This window comes from Sebastes umbrosus, chromosome 7 (genome assembly GCF_015220745.1).
Source record: "Sebastes umbrosus isolate fSebUmb1 chromosome 7, fSebUmb1.pri, whole genome shotgun sequence".
Classification (NCBI taxonomy): Eukaryota; Metazoa; Chordata; class Actinopteri; order Perciformes; family Sebastidae; genus Sebastes; species Sebastes umbrosus.
In genome coordinates this window covers 29,273,303-29,294,829 of record NC_051275.1, presented here as the reverse complement: position 1 = coordinate 29,294,829, position 21,527 = coordinate 29,273,303, and the positions used below count along the sequence as shown (strand labels likewise).

The following is a 21,527-nucleotide window of genomic DNA, read 5'->3' as shown; positions in this document are numbered from 1 at the left end:
CAAGTCCAAAACGCCTCCTCTCCTCCTGCGATTGTGTTTCCCCGACCGGCCGTCTTTCTCTTTCTCTCTCCTCTTTGTTATCTGACGCTGGATATCGGTGGCACTGAGGGGGCGTTTGTCATATTCAAAGCTCTCATTGTGGACGGTGGCAGATAATTGTCAGAAATTAAATGTGTAACAGAAATGTGAAACATAATCATAGTTTGTGCATCTGACAGGAGAAATCGAGTTACAGTACGTCTGCCTCCTCCGTGCTGCTCCAGCGGTCTGCATTATTCAACTTCCAGAGAAATTGAAATGCCGTTCACAGAGCAGCTCCCTTGATATTACTGAATATATTCCTTCATGTTTAATGCCAGCCTCTTTTAATGAAACCTTCAACGCTGTTTACATGACGAGCTGCATAAAAATAGAAGTAGAGCCGAGGTGGGAGTTGTGTGTAGCTCAGTAGGTCGAGCTGAAGTTGAGTTGTAGAGCTTAAGCTGCCTTCACATGATAAGACGTTTGCTCTTCACTCACAGCGAGGTCGGGCGCAGAGACTCGCAGAGGCAGCAGGTAAACTATGTCACCAAAAAGAGTGCAAGGAACGCCATTCACTGTTTCTAGGCAACAACAACAGTTGCAGCTGTTCTCATTGGTTGCGCTTTGAAAGGTCAGCGATAACCAAGGTCAAAGTTGAAATAATTTGAGCTTTGAGCGCAGCGCTCGGTGGTGATTTCAAGCGGTGCCCCACACCAAGGGTAACGCTTCCGCCTAGTCGGGCGGCACCGCTCTCCCCATAGGAAAACGATGGCACAACCAGCGCAGAGCGATTCTACCGCTGATCATGTGTGGGCAACGCATTCTCACTTCCAACTCGCCAAATACCGCCGCTTGGTCAGTGCCCCTCAAGACCGACGCACGGGGTACCCCTCTTGCGTTACTTTTGGACGGACCAGGGACAGCGTGTCAATATACGCTCGTTATTGACGCAAAGCATGACACAGGTATTAGGGCTGACCTGAATGCTTCGAAGCTTCAAAGCTTTGACCGTTGCCATGGTAATCGACCTCCAAAACAGTATTCGAATGCTTTGTTTTTTGTTTTTTATAAATAAGTATGTAATAATAAAGTATAAATCCCAAAATAGCCCATGAAATAAGGAATAATCCCACAATATTATTCGTATTCAACATTCATTACTAGTAGTTATTCTCAGATGGATATCGCTGGTTATGTGTAGAGCTGCGTGTGAGTACAGTAGTGCGGCAGCGGTGCTGTCCCAAAGCTTTGAATACCTTCAAATATTTGTCACTGAAGCTTCGAAGCCCAAAAAATGGTATTGAAGACGAGCCCTAACATGTATACTTGTTGTGAGGCCCTTTTGAGTATTGTTCCACTGCAAAGTACCCAGATGTTGTTCTCCACGGAGATGTGACAGAGACGGGGACGATGGTTAGATGGTAGAAAAGCACAAAATTCAGGAATTGTGACCGAAGGAGGTAACAGAAGAAGAGAATAAACCAGGAGAAGGCAAAACTGTGAGAGGATAATGAGGAAGAGGAGGCAAAAGACAAGAAATAATTGGTTAGGGATCGATAAAGAGCGCAAAGTTTTGGAGAGATTGGAAGATGTGGTGGAGGAGATAACAAAAGAAGAAGAAGAGGGAGGAGTAAGAGCGGCCGTGGCTCCTTTACCCAGAAACCCAACACACAACCCCCCTTTTTTTTTCCTTTCCTCTCATCTCTCCTCCCTCCCTTCAATCTCCCCTCCACTCAACTCCCCTCTGCTCGTTACCACGGCAACAGGCGAGGGGGCAGAAAAAAACGAAGGGAGATGAAGAAGAGAGCGAGAAGTGTGCCGACGAGAAGCTTTAAGTCAACTAAAGAACAGCGTGTTTTCTGCAGATTTGTTGCACCAGTTAGAGCGTGGCTTTAGGTGCCTCAAAGAGCTGGATGCTTGTTTACTTCATGTAAAAAAGCCTGAAGAAGAGTTCACGACAAATGATGCCGGCAAGGAAAACCACATGATGCTACTTAGAAGATAATGCCGTGAAGAAAACCAGGAGAACGTTTTTTGGAGAGAAGAAACTCTACTGTTGTTTTGAAAATAGGTTATTTTCAAAATGAGACATTTTAAAATATAGATGCATAGTCTTAAAGTAGTTACAATTTGTGTTTTTGAAATGTTAAATTTCAGTTTCAGGGACGGATAAGTAAAAAGCTGTTAGCTGTGTCTCTGCAGGCTGAGGAGAGTGCCAGCTGCTCTGGACAGCGATGTAAACAAGTCCAAAGTTATGGCTGACCTGCTAATCCCCTTCAGAGCCTCACCTTTAGCCTCCATCAATACCTGTTCCCTCTCTGTTAAGCTCTGCCTCTTCTCTGCACCGCTCCCTTCCCCCCTTTCTACGCTTCCATACCTGCTGCTGCAGCTCCGTTTCTACCACTGATTACCTCTACAACCTGCATCCCTCTCTGATTTACCCCCCAGTTCTCTGAAATATTCACCAATCAGCCTCCCGTCATGTGTCTTCTGTCTCACAACCTATGATCTGCATGTCGCTCACTTAGCCTGATAATCAGACTTCTCTTTCATTTCACTTCACTTCAGAGGTCTTGAGCGTCTCACTGCGGTTACACACTCAATGTAATTTCATGAAGTGAGCAGTTTTTACCCTTTTTCAGAGGTCAGCACATCTAACTATAGGCGCACGGCATGATGGGAGTGTGATGGCAATGTGAGCCAGACGCGCTCTGTAAACGTTTGCCAATGTAATGTAATGCAATCAAGCAGAATGGCCACAGTCACGTTCAGGCAAAAATATGTCTCTCTTAAACTGACTTTCACATCACACTGCAGGACTTTAATTATATGACCCATCAACACATAAAGACGTAAAAAATGAAGAAGGGAACGTGGAAATTGACCAACGGCTGGTCCTCCAGGTGAGTAATATTAATTGAAGTAGCCTATAACTGACTTTGGTCATATAATATCCAGCCCGTTTGCACAAAAAGGCGTATGAATGCCACGATAATTTGAAAGGCGTTTGATGTGGAATATAAACTTTCTTGTGTTTGGCGTTTGCCATGCAGTCTGTAGGCCTACTGAGTCCAATGTAAACATATCTGCATAAATATGCTACGCTCAGGGCTAGTGATGTAGGATAAAAGCGTTGAAAGATTGCTTAAGGTGGACGGGCGGGAAGTGGAGCACACGACTTTTAACCAGGAGACCAGTGTTATGTTTCGTAAGTTACATTAGTTATGTTTTTTTTAGTGACGTTTGGACGTGTTTTCCGTACTTATGTTACGTTGTTTCCTTTCCTAAACCTAACTAAGTGGTTTTGTTGCCTAAACCTAACTGCGGATGTCATAGTAGTTTTGTTGCGTGGCGAACAAATGACAGACAAAAAGTCTAAAATATGTTGTCTTGACATGATGTCTGCGTAATGTTGTGTTATTAATACGTCTTACCAGACTGGGCTGATCTAAGCATATCCTAATAACTGTAGACACTGTAGTTAGTTGGTATAGTAGAGCAGAACATAATGAATAAAATCATAAAATCTGAAAATATATGTATGAAAAAAAAAGTTACGAAGCCGGGGGAGAGGGGTATTATTCCAAGAAAAAAAAAAAAAATCCATTATTTTTTCGTTTTTTTTTACAACTTTGTAATCTCGCAAATTTGTGAGTTTTTTCTAGAAAATTTGGCACTTTAATCTCAGGGAATATCTAATTTTTTTTCTTGTAAATTTGCGAATTTAATCTAAAAACTTTCTCGGCAGATTACCCCCCTTCCCCTAGCTCTGTATTTTCTTCTTTTTTTTAACCTACAATAGCCCTAATATGCTATACTTATACTTATAGATACTTCTATGTAATACGTTTAAAAGTGATCTTTTGTCTCTGTTTGGAGCCCGCCTCCTGACAGGAGTTGAATCAACCAATGTCGTGATGCGGCGGGTCCGCTGCACACACAAATTGAGATTTGGGATTTGCAGCACTGATGTTTTGCACATCAGTGGTTTGGGAAAATCCCTCCTCAGTCCATCCATCTCTTTGTTTACTCCAACCTCCATCCAGCCTCTCTTCTCCTTATTTCTCAGTGTTCCGGCGTTGTGTCTCTCTTGTGGGTCTTAAGGGTGCCAGGTGGTAACCCAGATACTACAAACCAGCAGCTCTGACGAATCTAATCCTGTCACATCAAATACGGATGGACACTTGTCATGCTCTCTCTCTTTCTCTCTCTCTGTGTTCCTTTGCCAAGGTTTATCAATAGCTCGTAGTTCACGGTAGGTCGCCTGGCACTGAGCTGTATCCAACCTCACACAGGAGACACACACACACCCAGAAGGGATGTTGCAGTGCTTCAGGCCAGCGACAGAAGGAGTGAGGGGGCTGCTGCACTCTCCCCCGCTGACAGACCTTTATCCTGCACGTCCACCGAACACACACACATACAGGCTCCGACACACACGGACACTCACGATCACACTAAGACCAATACAACAGAAATATACAGAGATTTACACAGAACGCAGAGAATCAGAGGATGAAATCTCTGAGGACACCTCTGCATGCACATGTGCACACACACACACACACACATTTTAATCAGAGACACACACACACACACTCGTCCAGCTGTTGCAGGGCGTCACAAAGCCGATTGTGTCTGACATTGCCGGGTGTTTTCTCCATCCTCTCAGGAGGAGATGAAGATGAATTTCTATCATAGCGAACAGTAATAATGGTTTTATTTGTTTAGCCTTTGAACTCCTAGCAGGTGGCTTCAGCGGCTCTCGGGTTGAGTTCAGTTCAGTGACAGAATGTACTAGCAAAGCTTATTTGAATGACTATTCAAGCAGCAGTATAAAGCACCTTAAAACAAATATTCCTAGGAGGATAAATGTGACATGTGTGCAGTATATTTATTCTACTGTAATAATAATAATACATCAGACTTATAGAGTGCTTTTCAAAGTTCTCAAAGATGCTTTACATACTGTAGAGTAAAAAAAAAACACGCAGCAAACTAATACAGACAGAAAAAGATAAGAATAAAATGGTGTCGACTAGGATATAAAAACATGAGGGGGAGTAGCTTTATGAATTATGACAATGTGGGGGCATTTTTAAGTACAATTATGACCAACGTATCCTCAATAAACAGTTTGTATGATAGCTTATGAAAAGTTTTTCCTCATTTTTTATGCCTTTTCCTATGAATGTCCAGCAACATGTGACGTACGTGACAATTTACTTTCAAAATAAATTTACGTCTTCACAGGAAACAACTTGGTTAAGTTTAGGTAACAAAACTACATAGTTAGGTTTATGAAAAGATCGTGGTTTGGCTCAAAATAACTACAGAAGTGGCGTTACTTAAGTACGGAAGTTACATGACAAATAAATCAACGCTTCTGGTTTCACACGGGGTACGAACACCGGTCTCCTGGGTGAAAGTCCGGTGTTTTTTGACCCATCCATCCATCCATCCATCCACCCCGACCTCCTCTCTATACTGCGTTTGTTGCTCTATATACTTTCTTGTTCACAATTACATGGATTACATACGAATTGATTCCGTGTGATTTATACAAATTACAGTGTTTTACTGTTCGTAGGTATAGCTACGAACGGTGTATGAGAACAGACATATTTTGAGGTACTTTACTTGAGTATTTCTATTTTATGCTACTTACTGTAATACTTCTACTCCACAACTCCACCAGAGGAAAGCCTATTTTATTTTTACTCCACGTTCATTTGACAGCTTTGGTCACTGGTCACTGGTTACTTTTTTGCATAAAAACACATGATAAGCTTAGATAAATACACAGTGTGTAGTTGGCCCCTTGTCATGTTTTAGATGTCTATTAGTCTATAAGCAGTTTCACCCTTTAATCATCTAACGACCCATCAGATTCATCTTGTGACCCTCTGGAAGGACCCCGACCCCTCCGTTGGAAAACACTGGACTAAACTTCAGCTGTATATAAAGCAGTTAAAGCTTCACATCGACTACTACAATAGTAAAACGCTACTTGTGCATGGATGCCCAAGTAATATATGTGATATATTCATAATAATATATTGATATAAAGTGTAATATGTTAGTCACAGAGGCCAATCCTCTGAGGAAACAAGTACTTTTGATACTTTAAGTAAGGTGATAGCTGATAATACCTCTGCACTTAAAGGATCTGTATACTTCTTCCACCACTAGTAGGGATGTAACGATACATCGATCTGGATCAATATATCGATGCAAAGTGAAAACATCGATACATATAATCTTTAAGATATACCTTTATTTTGAAATTCACATTTCCGTCAAAGTGCACCTCCTTCCTACAGAGCCCAGTGATAAAAGTGTCAAATCATATTTTGTGATATAAATGTAACTGATTGTGTTAAATGGTTAAATATGACATCACCTCATATTGATCGCAGGCCCCTGAATTGAATAGAAACCGTATCGTGGCAGACTTTTTGATATCAGCAAATATCATATCGTATTTCGTATATCGTATAATATTATTTGCCTAACAAATATATTTCCTTACATTACTGAATATAACTACACAGCCGTCTATTCATCTCCTCTATGCACTGTAGTATTCTGAATATACTGCATATTTCTGTTGCAATGATAAGGTGGTCGGTGACAGCACTCTTTTTATTATGATATCGTCTCCGTGTGTAATCCGGGATCTGTAAGCTCCTAAAATGGAAAATCTAATAATAGCACATTCTAATACTGTTCACTTATCCATCCATCTCTCTGCCCCCCTCATACACACACACACACACACACACACACACACACACAAACACAAAGGTATGTAAGTGGTGTGTTGATGAATGTGAACTGACGGATTCTTTGGAGATAGATTGATGAAGATCATAGCTCCACTGAGGCAAACAATAACTCAAATTTAACACAGTATCTCACACACACATGGACAAACATCCAGTTGTGTATTTTCTGTCAAATTAAGTTATGTATATTCATTATATACCGCTGACTATAAAAGGAGTTTTTTTTGTAGTTTTTAAACACTAATAAAGAACAGATTGATCCTGATGGAGATGAAGTATCCCATCTTCCTACCAGTGCACTGGTACATAAAGTGCGCTGTACGCAAGGGTCTCCAATAACTGTGGCAGTTACCTTGGCAACAGACAAGGCGATAAAAGTGAGAGTTAAATTGGAGCCCAGACATTAAAAATAGACTTTTTCTCAAATCTAGTCTGAGCGATCATTTCAGAGCGGATCATTGGCAGGAGTGAAAAGAAGTGACATGAGTGGTCGCCATGGCAACGTACCAACCAGTGTGCAGCAGAGCATTGGTTTTTGGGTAGGCTGTGATGGAGGGGTGAGGCGTGAGCAGGCGAAAAGAGCAGCAGGAGAGAGGAAGAGAGCGAATGCGTGGGTGGGAATGGAGGGAGAGAGGGAGGGGGGGCAATGGAGGGAAATACAGAAAGAGAGAGAGAGAGAGAAATGATGGGCGTAATCCGGATTAAAACGGTGGGTTTTGGACAATCCCGAGTTAGGGCCGTTGCGTCCATGCCAACTCCCCACCCACCGCGACTCTCCCGTGCCAAGCTCCAACCCAAATCAGCCGCTCTGGCACATGCAGGGAGCCTCCATGACACACAAGCAGGCAGCACATGGCCTTGAAGGGGAACATCCCAAACAACAAAAAATACTCCTATACCTGTTTACATCGTGTTTCTGATCCACCAGAGCGGCTCCAGTGGAGGTCAGTAAGAAATATGAATGACTGAAATATACACAGATTATATTTTGCATTAACACGTCTCATATCCAGTAACATTTTGAGGTACTTGTACTTAACTTGAATAATTCCATCTAACTTTGAGGTTACTTTGCAGATTCAGATTATTAATACAAAATATAAATCAACTAATAAGATTAAGCTGCAGTATATAAAGTATAGTTGCAACAGCTGCAACATTAGTGATGTACACGTTAATGCATCACTAATTATAATACAGCCTGGATATGTTGGCTAGAATATTTTGTAGGTGAAGTTATACAATTAATATTCTTATGTTCATTATTATTGTTGTCATGATTATTATTACCATTTTTCAATTATTATTATTACCATATTATATTTTAGTTATTATTAATTTGTTTTAATATAAACACATTCATTTATAATTTATTTATTTTCCTTTTTTATTATATATTTAAATATTTATTTGTTGTTGTGTCTTTTGACACTATGTATGTTTATTTGTTTATGTGGAAAAGAAACATGGCAATACTATGTTTTACTATCTTGGTAAAATGATGCTTCACAATAAAAAACATTTGAAACAACTAATTTTACTTTGTTAACTGTTTTTTTTTTTAACTAATTTTACACTGTGGAACAGGTACTTTGTACTTCAGTAAAAGATCTGAGTACTTCCACCACTGAGAGTCGGTATCATGGGGTGGGTATGATAATTAAATGTACATACTGAAGTATTCATTTCTTGCTTTTCTATTTGCAGCTTTTAAAACTGACACTAAACATCACATCTCATTTTAATTTATTTAAGCATTTAAATAAATTGCTTTAGGATGGTTGGAAATGCTGGTGTAGTCCGTGGTGGATGATTGGATCTTCTGAGGTGCATTTTCCATGTGGATTTAATGTGTTTTTGCTGATCTGATTAGATACATGTATGATGAAATGGGATTTATAAGCACAGTGAGGGTTTGAGGTTGCAAGCTGAGTCCCAACTCATGAATTTAAGAGCACACCAGCCACCCCTCTGAAGTCCTGACCTGGTTAAACCCAGTCAACATCTAATGCATCATTCAGCTTATATAGGAATAACTGTACAGAAAACCTGTTAATTCTTATTTTATGAAGGCTAGACGTATGTGTTTGTCTACCAAGTATCTTGTTCATAATTGGCTAAGAGAGCTGTGTGAATATAGCATACTGCCGAGAGACAAACGCCCTCACCGCAGCTTGACTCCACCGCTTAATTGAAGAATCTGCACATGGGATCATGCGTGAGTGTGTGTTTGTGTGTGGGTGTGGGTGTGGGGTGAGGTGCGAATGCATTGTCACACTCTATCTGGTTGCTCATATGCAAAGAGGAGGGCTTTGACAGCTTTGGCAGGATGTGTGAGAAAGCGCGTCTACGTTTCCGCCCCTGAGTGATGACTAAATATATCAACCACGCTGCAAGTTTGCTTACGCACACGTTTGTATATTTGGATGACCATCTGGTTAAGAGTGTGTGCACGCGTGACAGGGCGGTGAATCAGACGTCTCCTCATAGTATGTTGGTCCTGGCGGAGATGGTGTATGTTTTAGCAAGGTGTGACTGTGTGTGAACTCACGATTTTTTATTCATGTTGAGTCAATCACACTGTGCACGAGCTGATACTGCCTCTGAGGAACAAACACACACTAAAACACGCTCAAAGACGTGAATGTGCTGCAGTGTAGGTGCAGCTATGTTCATTAGAGGCCACAGTGAAGATGAAGCCGATGATGGGAGTTGAGGCGGGTGGTGATAAGGAGGATAAATCAGTGGAAGAAGAACGACCGTTTCATCTTCAAACAGCGAGATAAAGTGAGGAGGCAGAGTGAAAAAGTTTTTTTATCAGAACATCACGATCAATCAAACAAAACGAGAATGTCAACTTTATGATGCCCACATAGAAATGCAGTTAGTCATGAGTTATAAAAGCAGATCTTATAAATAAGACAACAATCTCACAGCCACAAGCGCACACAAATAGATTCTACCCGAGAAAACTTCAAAAGCCGCAGCATTGCTTCGCACCACACACAGATCAAAGTTGGCTATTTGTTATAATTAAGTCCCTCATATTTTATGTAGTTCTGTTTGTACATGACGGCATAAGAGAGTCCGATGTTTTATACCAGAGAGCGCAGACACTTCAGCATGAGTCTCTGTAACATTTCTTTATTTGTTAACATCCTTTAACACAAGATCTTCTGCCTTAGCGCTACAGGACTTTTTGCTCCAATGGTATCTATGTAAAGATGATTCAAAGACTATTATTATAGCTTAGTGTGCCCTTTAGGTTACGTATTCATGTACATGACAGTTATAACAGTAACAGAGGTAACAAGTCAAGAGCCGTGGAAACCTCCGGGTCTGAGAAGTGAAGCCAATGCTGAAGTGCCTTAAACTTGCATTATCTCTAATATCCAGCAGGGGGCGACTCCTCTGGTTGCAAAAATAAGTCTGATTGTATAGAAGTCTAAGAGAAAATGAGCCTACTTCTCACTTGATTTATTACCTCAGTAAACATTGTAAACATGAGTTTATGGTCTCAGTCGCTAGTTTCAAGTCTTCTTCAATACAGCATGATGTTCATTTAGTAAATGATGGTCCCATTTAGAGTCAAATAGACCATAAAGCAGGGGATGCTTAGGGCGTGGCTACCTTGTGATTGACAGGTCGCTACCACGGTCTGGGAGTGGTCTGTGCTTGCGTCTTAGAACTTTAATCTTTTCACAGTGTGTTTTCAGTTCATGAAAGTTAATTAGAACATTTTCTTATTCAGCGTTCGGCTGTACTTAGCTCCACCCTCTCGTGTCACATCTGGCTGCAAAAACGAAGATGGCGATGGCCAAAATGCCGAATTCGAGGCTTCAAATCATCAGTTCACAAACCAACGGGTGACGTCACGGTGACAACGTTCACTTCTTATATTCAGTCTATGGTCAAGAATCTAATGTGAAAACCAAGAGTGAGGTATTTTACTGTCTTGTCATGTTGATTAAAGAAGATTTACCCAAAGAGAAGCTGTATGACCTGCAGCACAGAGTGACAACTATCTCATTACGAATTCATGGTTACACTACTTCACATTAAATCACCTGACTTATTAGGTCTCTAGACAACTTTCTAATAAAGCTGTCCATTTCATATTTTTAGCATCATTAACATATCTGTATATGCGCTGGTATAACAACACCCAACACCCAACATATTTATTCTATTTATCTTGCAGAGGTCACGTCAACAGGGTACGAAAATCATCTTGCAGAGATGTAAAAGAGATAAATAATTCATCACATCACTGTTGTCATCATGTGGTAATGCCGATGAGAACAGGGACATGTTTTTCATGTTGTCGTGTTCAAGTATTGATTTTCTGACAGCATACGTGTAGGTCTTGGCAGATTTTCACTCCCTGGATGTCAGATCTGATCACAGGTCCCTGAATGCACCAGCAGGGAAGAGTTACCAAATGGGATCCTGCTTTTAACTCCATGTTCCACTTCACAAAAACTTTACTTTTACTAAAAAAGTAAAGCCAACAGAATGATCAATCCATGGTTCCTACTCTATATTGATACCTTAAAATGTAACCATATGTTATGACTGAACATACGACTAAGTGACTGGCTCAGGTGGCTGTTTTTGCAGGGTTGCTCTCTCTGTTGTGTTTGTGCGCGCGTGTGAGGTAATGTCCGGGTTAAACTAACCCTCCGGTTCTAACACTGACCTGCTCTGTCCCCCAGCGAGGTGCTAACGCTAAACCTGTAAGCCTTACTGAGTCACCCTGCCAGAGACAGTCTCACCCGGAGGACCTGCAAGGTGAAACCTGTCTGGACTCGGACCCCTTCGTCTGCCCTAATCTCTCTATCTTTATCCATTCATCCCTCTCTCTCTCTCTCTCTGTCCTCTGTGACCATCCATGTTATTGTGTTCCAGTTTCCCTCCATGTATGTCATGATACTATGACACTATGCTCTAGAGCTGGGCATCCACATTACTGATTATTATTTATCAGAAATCTCAACGTGTAAATACTTTGTAAAAGCACCATCAACCCTTCAATACTGTAACAATATTGTCATTGAGGTATTTGTTAAAAAATATTGTGATATTTGATTTTCTCCATATCGTCCAGCCCTACTACGCACTATATAGATGTTAAAATTACAACATATCCTCATACAACGGTTCATGTGATATCTTACAAAAAGTTATTCCTCATTTTTTATGCATTTTCCTATGAATATCCAGCAACACGTGTCAATTTCCGCTTGTTACATTCAATTCAATCCATTTCTATACAGCGTCAAACATAACAGAAGTTATCTCAAGACCCTTTCATATAGAGCAGGTCTAGACTGTACTCTACACATGCATACAGTCTTTTCAAAATAAACTTCTGTCTTCACAGGAAACAACTTGGTCAGGATTAGGCAACAAAACTACTTAGTTATGTTTAGGAAAAAATGGTGGTTTGGGTAAAATAACTACGGAAGTGGCGTTGACTTCTGGTTTGACCAAGCCGTTTAGCGACTGTAAGAACCAGGCTTTCAACTAACGGCAATGTAAACCCACCCCGCGGCGTTACTCGACGGTCTGGGCATGTGACGTAGTATTAAGAGCGTGAAAGTCTGCTCAGGGTTGAGGAATGGGTCAAACAAACACAGGACTTACACCCAGGAAGTGTTCGTGTCCCGTGTTAAACTAAAAGTAACCGGTAACTTATTTTGTCATATAGCCCTGTGAGTCACTCGGTAGTCACGTTAGTCATACGTCAGTGAAGTGAACGTCAACCACGACCATTTCCTAACCCTAAATAAGTGGTTGTGTTGCCTAAACCTAACTTCCTGTGAAAATGGAAGTTTATTTTGAAAGGACACTATGCATGTAACGAGTGCATAGTGTCATGCCGTCCCTGGTTCATCCAAAAGTAACGAAAGAGGGGTACAGCGTGCGTCGGTCTTCGATGCCGAGGGGTACTGACCAAATGGCGGTATTTGACAAGTTGGGAGGGAGAATATGTTGGTTTCACACGGGGCGAAAGTCTGGTGTTTTTGACCCTGCTCCTCCCTACATAACGTTTGTCGTTCTTTATAATTCCTGATTCCCACGTAGATTACATACGAATTGATTCCTGGTGCTATATATGATTTACAGTGCATTACTTTTCGTAGGTATAGCTATGGACGGTAAAATGTATGTATGATTGGCGTTAACACAGGATAAAGATATAGGTTAATCTTCTAACATAATGAATCTGATGATCACACACATGCAATAGGAGTCGATTACACCACGTCAACTCTGACCTTAGCATCTGTGGACTGTGAGGATCAAGAGAGGGAGAATAAGCAGCTGAGAACCAGAGAGAGGATGGAGGTTGGGTGGAGTGTATATGAAGTGTAAGCAGAAAGAAATGAGAACACAAGCTGCATAATTATGAGCAGTTGCTCTCTCTTTCTCCCCGAGCTACAACTGTGCATCTCCAGCGGTCCCTATGGAGGCTGGTTGTAGTACTCCAGTCATGAAAGGCTGCCAGCAGCTACAGAGCAGCTCTCTCAGGCTCCTGGGGCTCATTTCCATGATGGTCGTATATCTCTAGCAGCGCAGCCGGAGGAGATCAATCCCACTATCAGTTGAGGAGCATCTTCAATAATAAACTTATCCTTGACATTATGATTATTTCATCCATAAATTGAGGATTTATCAGCAGGTGGATGCTGTACATTTGTTCTAAAAGTCTGAGATGCAGCAGGAATTACCAGCATCTCCCATTCATAATTTCCCTATGGAATATGTGAGGTCATTTTAATAACAGGTTCCTCATGGCAGCACGGAGAAGGCGCTGACATTACAGCCGCCATGCATCCCGGGGGTCATTTCATATGGATGGAGGAAGTGTGAAAGCAGAGACAGCGAGGGACGGAGCAAATAGATGTCGGAGGTCTCGCATGGCCTCCTGTAAGTGTCTCTTCTTAACAATCTCTCGGGGGAATCTGCCGCAAGCGAGGCGATATCACAGCCTCTTCCTCGCTTGCTTCTTCTCTGCAATATAGCACACATTTGCCAGATAAGCCTCGTTTTCCATCCATCACCTCCGTAGGGTGTGCGAGCGCTCCGCGGGGACTCGCTGAATAAAAGCACGATGATCTAAAGGTCAGGCGACGACCGAGCTGTAACCTGTCAACAAACGCCGGCACGCTGAGTCGCGAGTGCACGCCGCTCACTAATAAATATTGGATTTGGCTTTGTGCTGTGCTGAAAGAGTGCATGTGGCATACGCACACACACGCTTTCCTGGACGGATGAGCTAACGGCTCCTGAGTGACGACACTAATTTGACTCAGGGGAGCCCTGCTGAGGAGTCATGCTGAGCGGGCTGGTCTAAGTCAAGGAGAGCTTCTGCAGAAACACACCTACACACACTCTTCATCACCTCCTGTAAAGTGCACATGTGCAAAGACATGCTGTGATTCAAGCAAACCTTCAACCATCTCTTCTTCTACCTAACCCCCCCAATGAACTACAGCTGTTAAGGGCTGTATTTTAAAATGAACATCTAGTGCTTCAAAGCCATTTTAAGGCCTCAGTATGCTTCTAAGTGCTCGTTGGATCACGTAACAGCCACTGGAATCCTCTTCAATTCTCACAGTGGGATTGGAGAGGGATGCATCCGATGATTATCACGGTTATTTCATGCAGTGATTGGCCAGGCGTGAAGAGGCTGACTCTGTATGTCCTCCGACATTCAAAAGTGTGTGCTGTTATCCCCTTTGGACAATTCAGCAGGCAGAGATGACAAATTAATACAGATTGAAGAGTGGAATTATTTGAGAGAAATTTCAAATGTGATTTGTCGGAACAGGTCCAAACACTTTTGCCTTTAGACGCGGTCGGACAAAACGTTGTTCAACCTTCAGCCTAGTTCAGAAGAAGCGTACTGAGGCCTTTATAGTAACCTGTTACACAGCTTTGTTGAATACTCGATTCTGATTGGTCAATCACGGAGTTCTACAATGTTATTTCTTTATAACAGACCATTGCTATGTATAACAGATACAGAAATATGTGTGAAAGAGAAAAAAGGGAAGTATCCTATTCAATTTTATTTTTGAATGGAGAGAGTACAGAGTGTTGCATTATGGGTTGTTTGTAGCCTTAAGGCCTTTGCACACAGGTTTCTTTTCGGAATGAGGTCCATTTTCTGAGCTTTTGCATCACAAATATAGGCGTCAACCAATCCTGTTGTGCAGAACGGGTTGAGTTGCACCTATATTTATGAAACAACAACACAAAACAAACTTTATAACTCCTTTCAACCTCGACAAAGGAAGTGAAAATCAGATCCACTCCTTCTGCTCTTACGTTTCAGAATAAAAGCCCTAGACGTGTAATATTCACAGGTGAGTATTTCGCATTTTCGCTTTGTTTATTCTTCACGAAGGGCATGGTCGCACATGCGCAAAATTTGCATCTTCACATCGCGTGGAGTTCAACTTTGGTGAACTTCGACCGTTGAAGTCGTAGCCTCGACCAACAGCAAAGAAGTATGTGTGGTTGACCCCACTTGGCAGCGCTCACATTTAGTATGTATATCGCCTTATGTCTGCTTTTTCTGCCAAGGAGGAAATAAATTCCCGGAGGAGTGAAAACAACATAAAATCATCTTCCGACGTCTTTACTGCAGAAACAGACAACGCACAAAATTATTTGTTAGGCCGCCAAAAATCAGTGGAAAAGGGGGCATCATATAAGACATTTTATATCCGGCCATTATGATGTTTAAAGAGGCGCTGGGAGTGAGAGTCGTCCAGTTTATAGTTCCCACTCAGCTTTACAAGTCGTAACACCGGTTGTGAAGAGCCCCCTTAACTTTTATCTGCCCTCGCGGTGTTTAACTACACAGCTCTTTAGTCGAGAAAGTTACTGCCAGAATAAATATTTGGTGTGCTAATTACTGGCGTGGTTTATTTTAACGGGCAAAACAGTCAATGAGGTACTAACAGCTTTAATCACTCACTTAACATTCCAGCCGCTGCAGCCAATGAGTTCATTTGTATTGCAAATGGACAGGCCTAAAGACTGTTTCATTAAGTGCCCTGTCTTCTATCAAGCTCCACTTCCTATTCCATTATTGGAGATCAATATCAGGGTGTTCGGAGGATGCACCTGCATGTTTAGCAGACACTCTGACCAATGGCAGCTCCGAGAGGGTACTGTAGCCTATGGGAGTGAGACCACAGAAACAGCATGAGGGATGTGTTGACGGTAGTTAGGTAGAGAGTGCTTCATCACGGTTTCTGTGTGTACCAACGAGCGCCAGGGTCCCACAGTCCATCAGATAGTCCAAGTCGATTTACACCTGCCCCACTGCCTGTAATGGCAGGGATTAATCACAGGTTCGTAGGTGAATACACAAACACTCGCAGACAGCGCCGAAACCCGACCAAGCACATGTGATAAAACCACTCAGAAGCTCACGATTTACACACAGTCTGATGCACACACACACACAACCCTAACCGACCGTAGAGGAGAATCTCCAGAGCCGCTTGTAATCTTACACAAACAACAAGTGTTATATCCCCCCTAATGTGTGTGTGACTCATGTATGACGAATCCACTCAGGCCTGCAGGCTGTTGTCATGGCGGGCTCATGAGAACAGACGCTGGCGTCGCCTCGGGGACGGCAAACCTGTCCAACGCTTTCTCCACCTGCACCGACCAATGAGACGCGTGAAATCGCAGCGGGGGGACCAATAAGTCTCAGGATTGAGGGAGTATTAGCGTGCGTTTATAAAAATTCATGTCAGCGGCGGCAGTGATGTCCCAGATTAGACGGTTTTGAGCTGTAGAAAAGCCAGATGCAGGGAAGGCACTTTAATGTGGGAACATACAGGCTGTCACACAGAAACTAAAGCTAGAAATGGTCTTTTCACATTATCAGTAATGGCACTAAGTGATTAGGAGTGCTTCCGTAAACGACATTTAAGAGATGAATAAATACCATGAATGACATCCTCCCTTTGTTTATCCATTTTTTTTCGAAAATGTCATATATATGTCCAAGCAGCAATGCCCCTTTAGAATTATAAACATATACCAGAGCATACGTGTTGTGAACATAGACCGTAAATAAGAAGTGGACGTAGTCACCGTGATGTTACTCATTGGTTTGCCTCGAATTCGCCATCTTGACTTCTTGGCCGCCACCCTCTTGAGTTTTTGCAACCAGAAGTGGAGCTAGAGAGGGTGGAACTAAGTAAAACCGAATGCCCAATAAGACATTTTTAGGCGACCAAACTATTACAATTAACTTTCATGAACTGAAGAAGTCTGGTTGTATAGAAGTCTATGAGAAAATGAGCCTACTTCTCACTTGATTTATTACCTCAGTAAACATTGTAAACATGAGTTTATGGTCTCAATCAGCTAGTTTCAAGTCTTCTTCAATACAGCATGATGTTCATTTAGTAAATGATGGTCCCATTTAGAGTCAAATAGACCATAAAGCAGGGGATGCTTAATGATGGCCGAAATGGCGAACTCAAGGCATCAAAACGGCAGTCCACAAACCAACGGGTGACGTCACGGTGACTACATCCACTCATTATATACAGTCTATGCTTGAGGCACTTCAGCATTGGCTTCACTTTTCAGACCCGAGGTTGCCCACTGGTTTGGAAGCTAACATCAAATAAATAACTAATTTACCATGGAAACCACAAAGATAATTCAATTAGTAGAGTTAGTAAGACTTTCACAAGGAATGGACAGCCTATACTCAATCAGTTGGCCAATTGGACAGTCGTCAATATGTCAGAGACTGAATGCCAAACGAGTCCCACTTGCAGCTTAACTGTAATAACTATAAATGTATCGCTGCATCCTTCAACATATCAACCTGAGCTCAAGCCACTCTGACAGTTGATATAACCCTGATCTCTGAACTTCCTGTACACATAAAATTGTTTTTTTTATGGATACAAAAAAATGCACAACCTCAGGTTTCTCAGAGAGATACTGTACACAGACCGTTGGAAACATGTCAAAACCTATAATTCACTGGTTTACTGAAGCAGTGTGTACGTTATAGTACAGTAAGTGGTTGTAGGAATGGAAACCAAATGTATTGAGTCTAAACAAAGTGAAACTGTACAGGGCTGTTGGGAATCCTACGTGTAAATGTAGCTATTTTGAAAAGGTTTGGGCTGGTTTCCTCCCGTCATCTGAACATTTCAACTGTCTGGACAACAGATATAATCCGCGCGAAGATGATCTGAGGCTTTTTCGCCGCCGGGTGTCCTGGTTGCCCCGCTTAGGTCATGACACACAGCACCATCTCGTGACGAGACAGTCCTCTTGGCTTCCTACCAACGCCCTGCAGACTGAGGCCATGTGTCTGCTCGCTTGTCTGTGAATAACTGCTCCTCGCCGCCCCTCGCCTACACTCTACACTTTCTACTCTTTCTCCGTCATCTGCTTCCCGTCTCTCACATCTCGCAGTCGCTGGATACCACTCGTATCCTCTCCACTTTGCAACCAAACTCTCTTTTCCTCGATTTCCTTCGGGGGATTTCATTTTTCCTCCTCCTCCTTAACAACGCTCTCTTTCTGTCTCTTTCTCGCTCGCGCTGAGCCCCTGCAGCCAGGATGACGAGTCCAGTTGATGAGCGACACCGCTCCTCCAGTGTGTCATGAATGAAGGGAAGCAGCTGCTGACCAATTATTCATCATAACACCGAAGGAAACAACTCTAACTGACCGTTCAACCAACAGACTGCTTTCAAATCACGTCAGTTTCATAACACGACAACATTCACACTCAGAGCTTTGTCAGCAGGAGAAGACTCATCTTCTGCCAAAAAACAATGTTTCTCCACATCATTTACTTTGTAAACTGGCTGACATTTATTCACTCAATAATTCAAGAGTACCACTAACCACAGTGAGTCAGTAGCCTCAGGGGATTGGTTTAAACTGCTCATTCAGACAGTCTCTAATGAACCTGTGGTTCTTAAAGATATACCAAGAAAAAAACCCAAACTCATGAATGTGTTCTTTACTAGACGTAACATCATGTTTAATACCGTCCACAGAGCTGATGTGCCTCTGTGGCTAAAACGCTCATCAATAATTGCTCGCTCTGCGGCTGACGAGTTATCCAAACTAAAATACAAGACATCTCTCGCCGTGTAGAATGATGCATAAATCATAACAGCCGTGACCTCGTGCTCGTGACTAGTTTTTTTTAGGTTGAGGGGTGACTTCATACTTGTCAGAGAGAGATAAGAAGAGGGAAGGGAGGAGGATTCTGGGAACGCTGTATGAGGCACGCTTGTGTAACTGGACGGCTTCTGAGGCAGATTTGACGTTAAAGAGGGAGGAAAAAGGAGACAGAAAGAAGACATGAGGATGAAGAAGTACAGTAGAAAATTGATGAGCACAATAAATGATTTCAAGGTGAGATGTCCTCGCGCTGCTCTGATGTCAAAGCCTCTCCATGGTCTCCTAACCCTCCCGTCATGTCACTCAGAGGGATTAAAGACTGAGTGCAGGGAAGGATTCATATCCTGCATGCACTGGCATACTTGTATTTTAAATACTGTATGTATGCATACTAGGGTTGTCGATTGATTAAAATAGTAAATCACGATTGATCGCAAATTAATCACACATTTTTTATCCGGTCAAAATGTATCTTAAAGGGAGATTTGTCAAGTATTTAATACTCTTATCAACACAGGAATGGGCAAATATGCTGCTTTATACAAATTTATGTATATATTTATTATTTTAAATCAATTTATAACACAAAACAATAACAAATATTGTCCAGAAACCCTCACAGGTACTGCATTTAGCATAACAAATATGCTCAAATCATAACATGGCAAACTGCAGCCCAACAGACAACAACAGCTGTCAGTGTGTCAGTGTGCTGACTTGACTATGACTCGCCCCAAACTATATGTGACTATCGTAAAGTGGGCATGTCTGTAAAGGGGAGACTCGTGGGTACCCATAGAACCCATTTACATTCACATATCTTGAGGTCAGAGGTCAAGGGACCCCTTTGAAAATCGCCATGCCAGTTTTATTTTTGCCAAAATTTAGCGTAAGTTTGGAGCGTTATTTAACCTCCTTTGCGACAAGCTAGTATGACATGGTTGGTACCAATGGATTCTTTAGGTTTTCTAGTTTCATGATGTCAGTATCTTCACTCTAGCTTTAAAACTGAGCCCGCTACAACCTAAAAATCGCAAGTTGCGTTAATGCGTTAAAGAAATTAGTGACGTTAAAACAAATTTGCGTTAACGCGTTATTACCGCGTTAACTTCTGCAGCCCTAATGCATACACATAGAGTATAGAAACAAGAAAACACACACATGATAGCAATCACACACAAGAACTCACCTTCCGATCATAGTAGAGTGCTGCTGGACAGCGGCCTCCAGGAGGCGCTCCAGGATCGTCCATTCTCCCATGGTTGAGGTTATGAGCACCAGAGCTGATTTTTAAAAGTCCCTTTTTATGAGTCTTCGAATCCACCTGTTGGGCTGAGATGAGGTAGGGAGCGGCTTCAGGTGGCTCGTCCCGTGTAAAAGAGGAGTCAAAAGCAACTCTGAAGAAGCTCAGTTCATTGTAACTGCTGCACCTGAGATGGTTGGACTGAAGCTCGTCTGTCTTTCGGTGTCCATGAGTGTAATCCTCCGTCCATGTGCCTGTCTTTCCTCGTTGCGTCCCTCCTCTGGGTGCACCTGACCCCGTTTACCTCCTAAAACAGCTGCTCTGTCATATGTTCTCGACACTGACGCTCATCTACTTCTACTGAGTTTCAAGGAGCGGCCGTAGTTTGTGCAAACAGTCACCCATCACTCCGCCCTCACACTCTTTGACAGCATCTTGTAGTAACTCTGGGAGGACTCAGGTCCAGAGTAACCGAGGATCTATGTCTCTCCGCTCCTCCATCCTCTTCCTCCCTCTGTCTCCTCTTTCTCTGTCTCCTCTCTTCCAGCTATTGTTCGATGGATTCCTTCCTCTCCTCTCCTCTCTGTTGCTCCTCTCCTGGTTTGGTTCAGGCAGCGCTGGACTGAAGCATCGTCCTCCTCCTCCTTCTCCTCCGTCTCCTTCCCTCTGCTTGGAACGGTGCGAGAGGTCTCTTCGGTCCTCCTCGTCCTCCCTCTTTCTCTCCGCGTTCCTGTCAGCGTGGTTTACGAGAGGCAGCCCTCCTTTCCTCTCTTCCCTTCATCTTGTTTTTCCCTTCCCACTTGGTTTCTCTCTCTCTCTCTCTCTCTCCGTTTGCGCCCTCCACCTGCCTCCGTCTCTCTCTCTCTCTCTGAGCCAGTAGGCAGCCAGACCGAGCGTGTGTCTAGAGGATTAGAGAGAGGAATCATCTCTCCGCTCCTCCCCCCTCTCACTCACTCTCCATCACTGTGTTTATCCCCCTCCTCCTCCTCCTCCTCCTCTTCATCTCTTACTGCAACACCACACAAATCATTTTCCACTCTTCTCTCTCACAATGCTCATGATTTTGCCTTCCATCTATGTTTTTATCATCTTGTTTGTCTGTGTGCATGAATACCTACTGGATGATCTTTGCTGTTTACACACACACTCAGACAGAGACATGAAAGGCAGTGCCATGCAGAGTGTGTGTGTGTGTGTGTGTGTGTGTGTGTGTGTGTGTGTGTGCGTGTGTGCGTGTGTGTGTGTGTGTGTGTGTGTGTGTGTGTGTGTGTGTG

General features: G+C 42.6%; 1 protein-coding gene across 1 annotated transcript in view; it reads right to left on the bottom strand.

The window, feature by feature from the left end:
• The window catches only part of LOC119491880 (gap junction delta-2 protein), a 35,131-nt gene extending 13,930 nt beyond the window's left edge, over nt 1-21,201 (bottom strand). Inside the window, exon 1 of the mRNA XM_037776144.1 lies at nt 20,200-21,201. Within this exon, the coding sequence (XP_037632072.1) occupies nt 20,200-20,270 (71 nt within the window). The 5' untranslated portion in view covers nt 20,271-21,201. The remainder of the gene's footprint in view (nt 1-20,199) is intronic.
• Nucleotides 21,202-21,527: the final 326 nt, after the last annotated feature.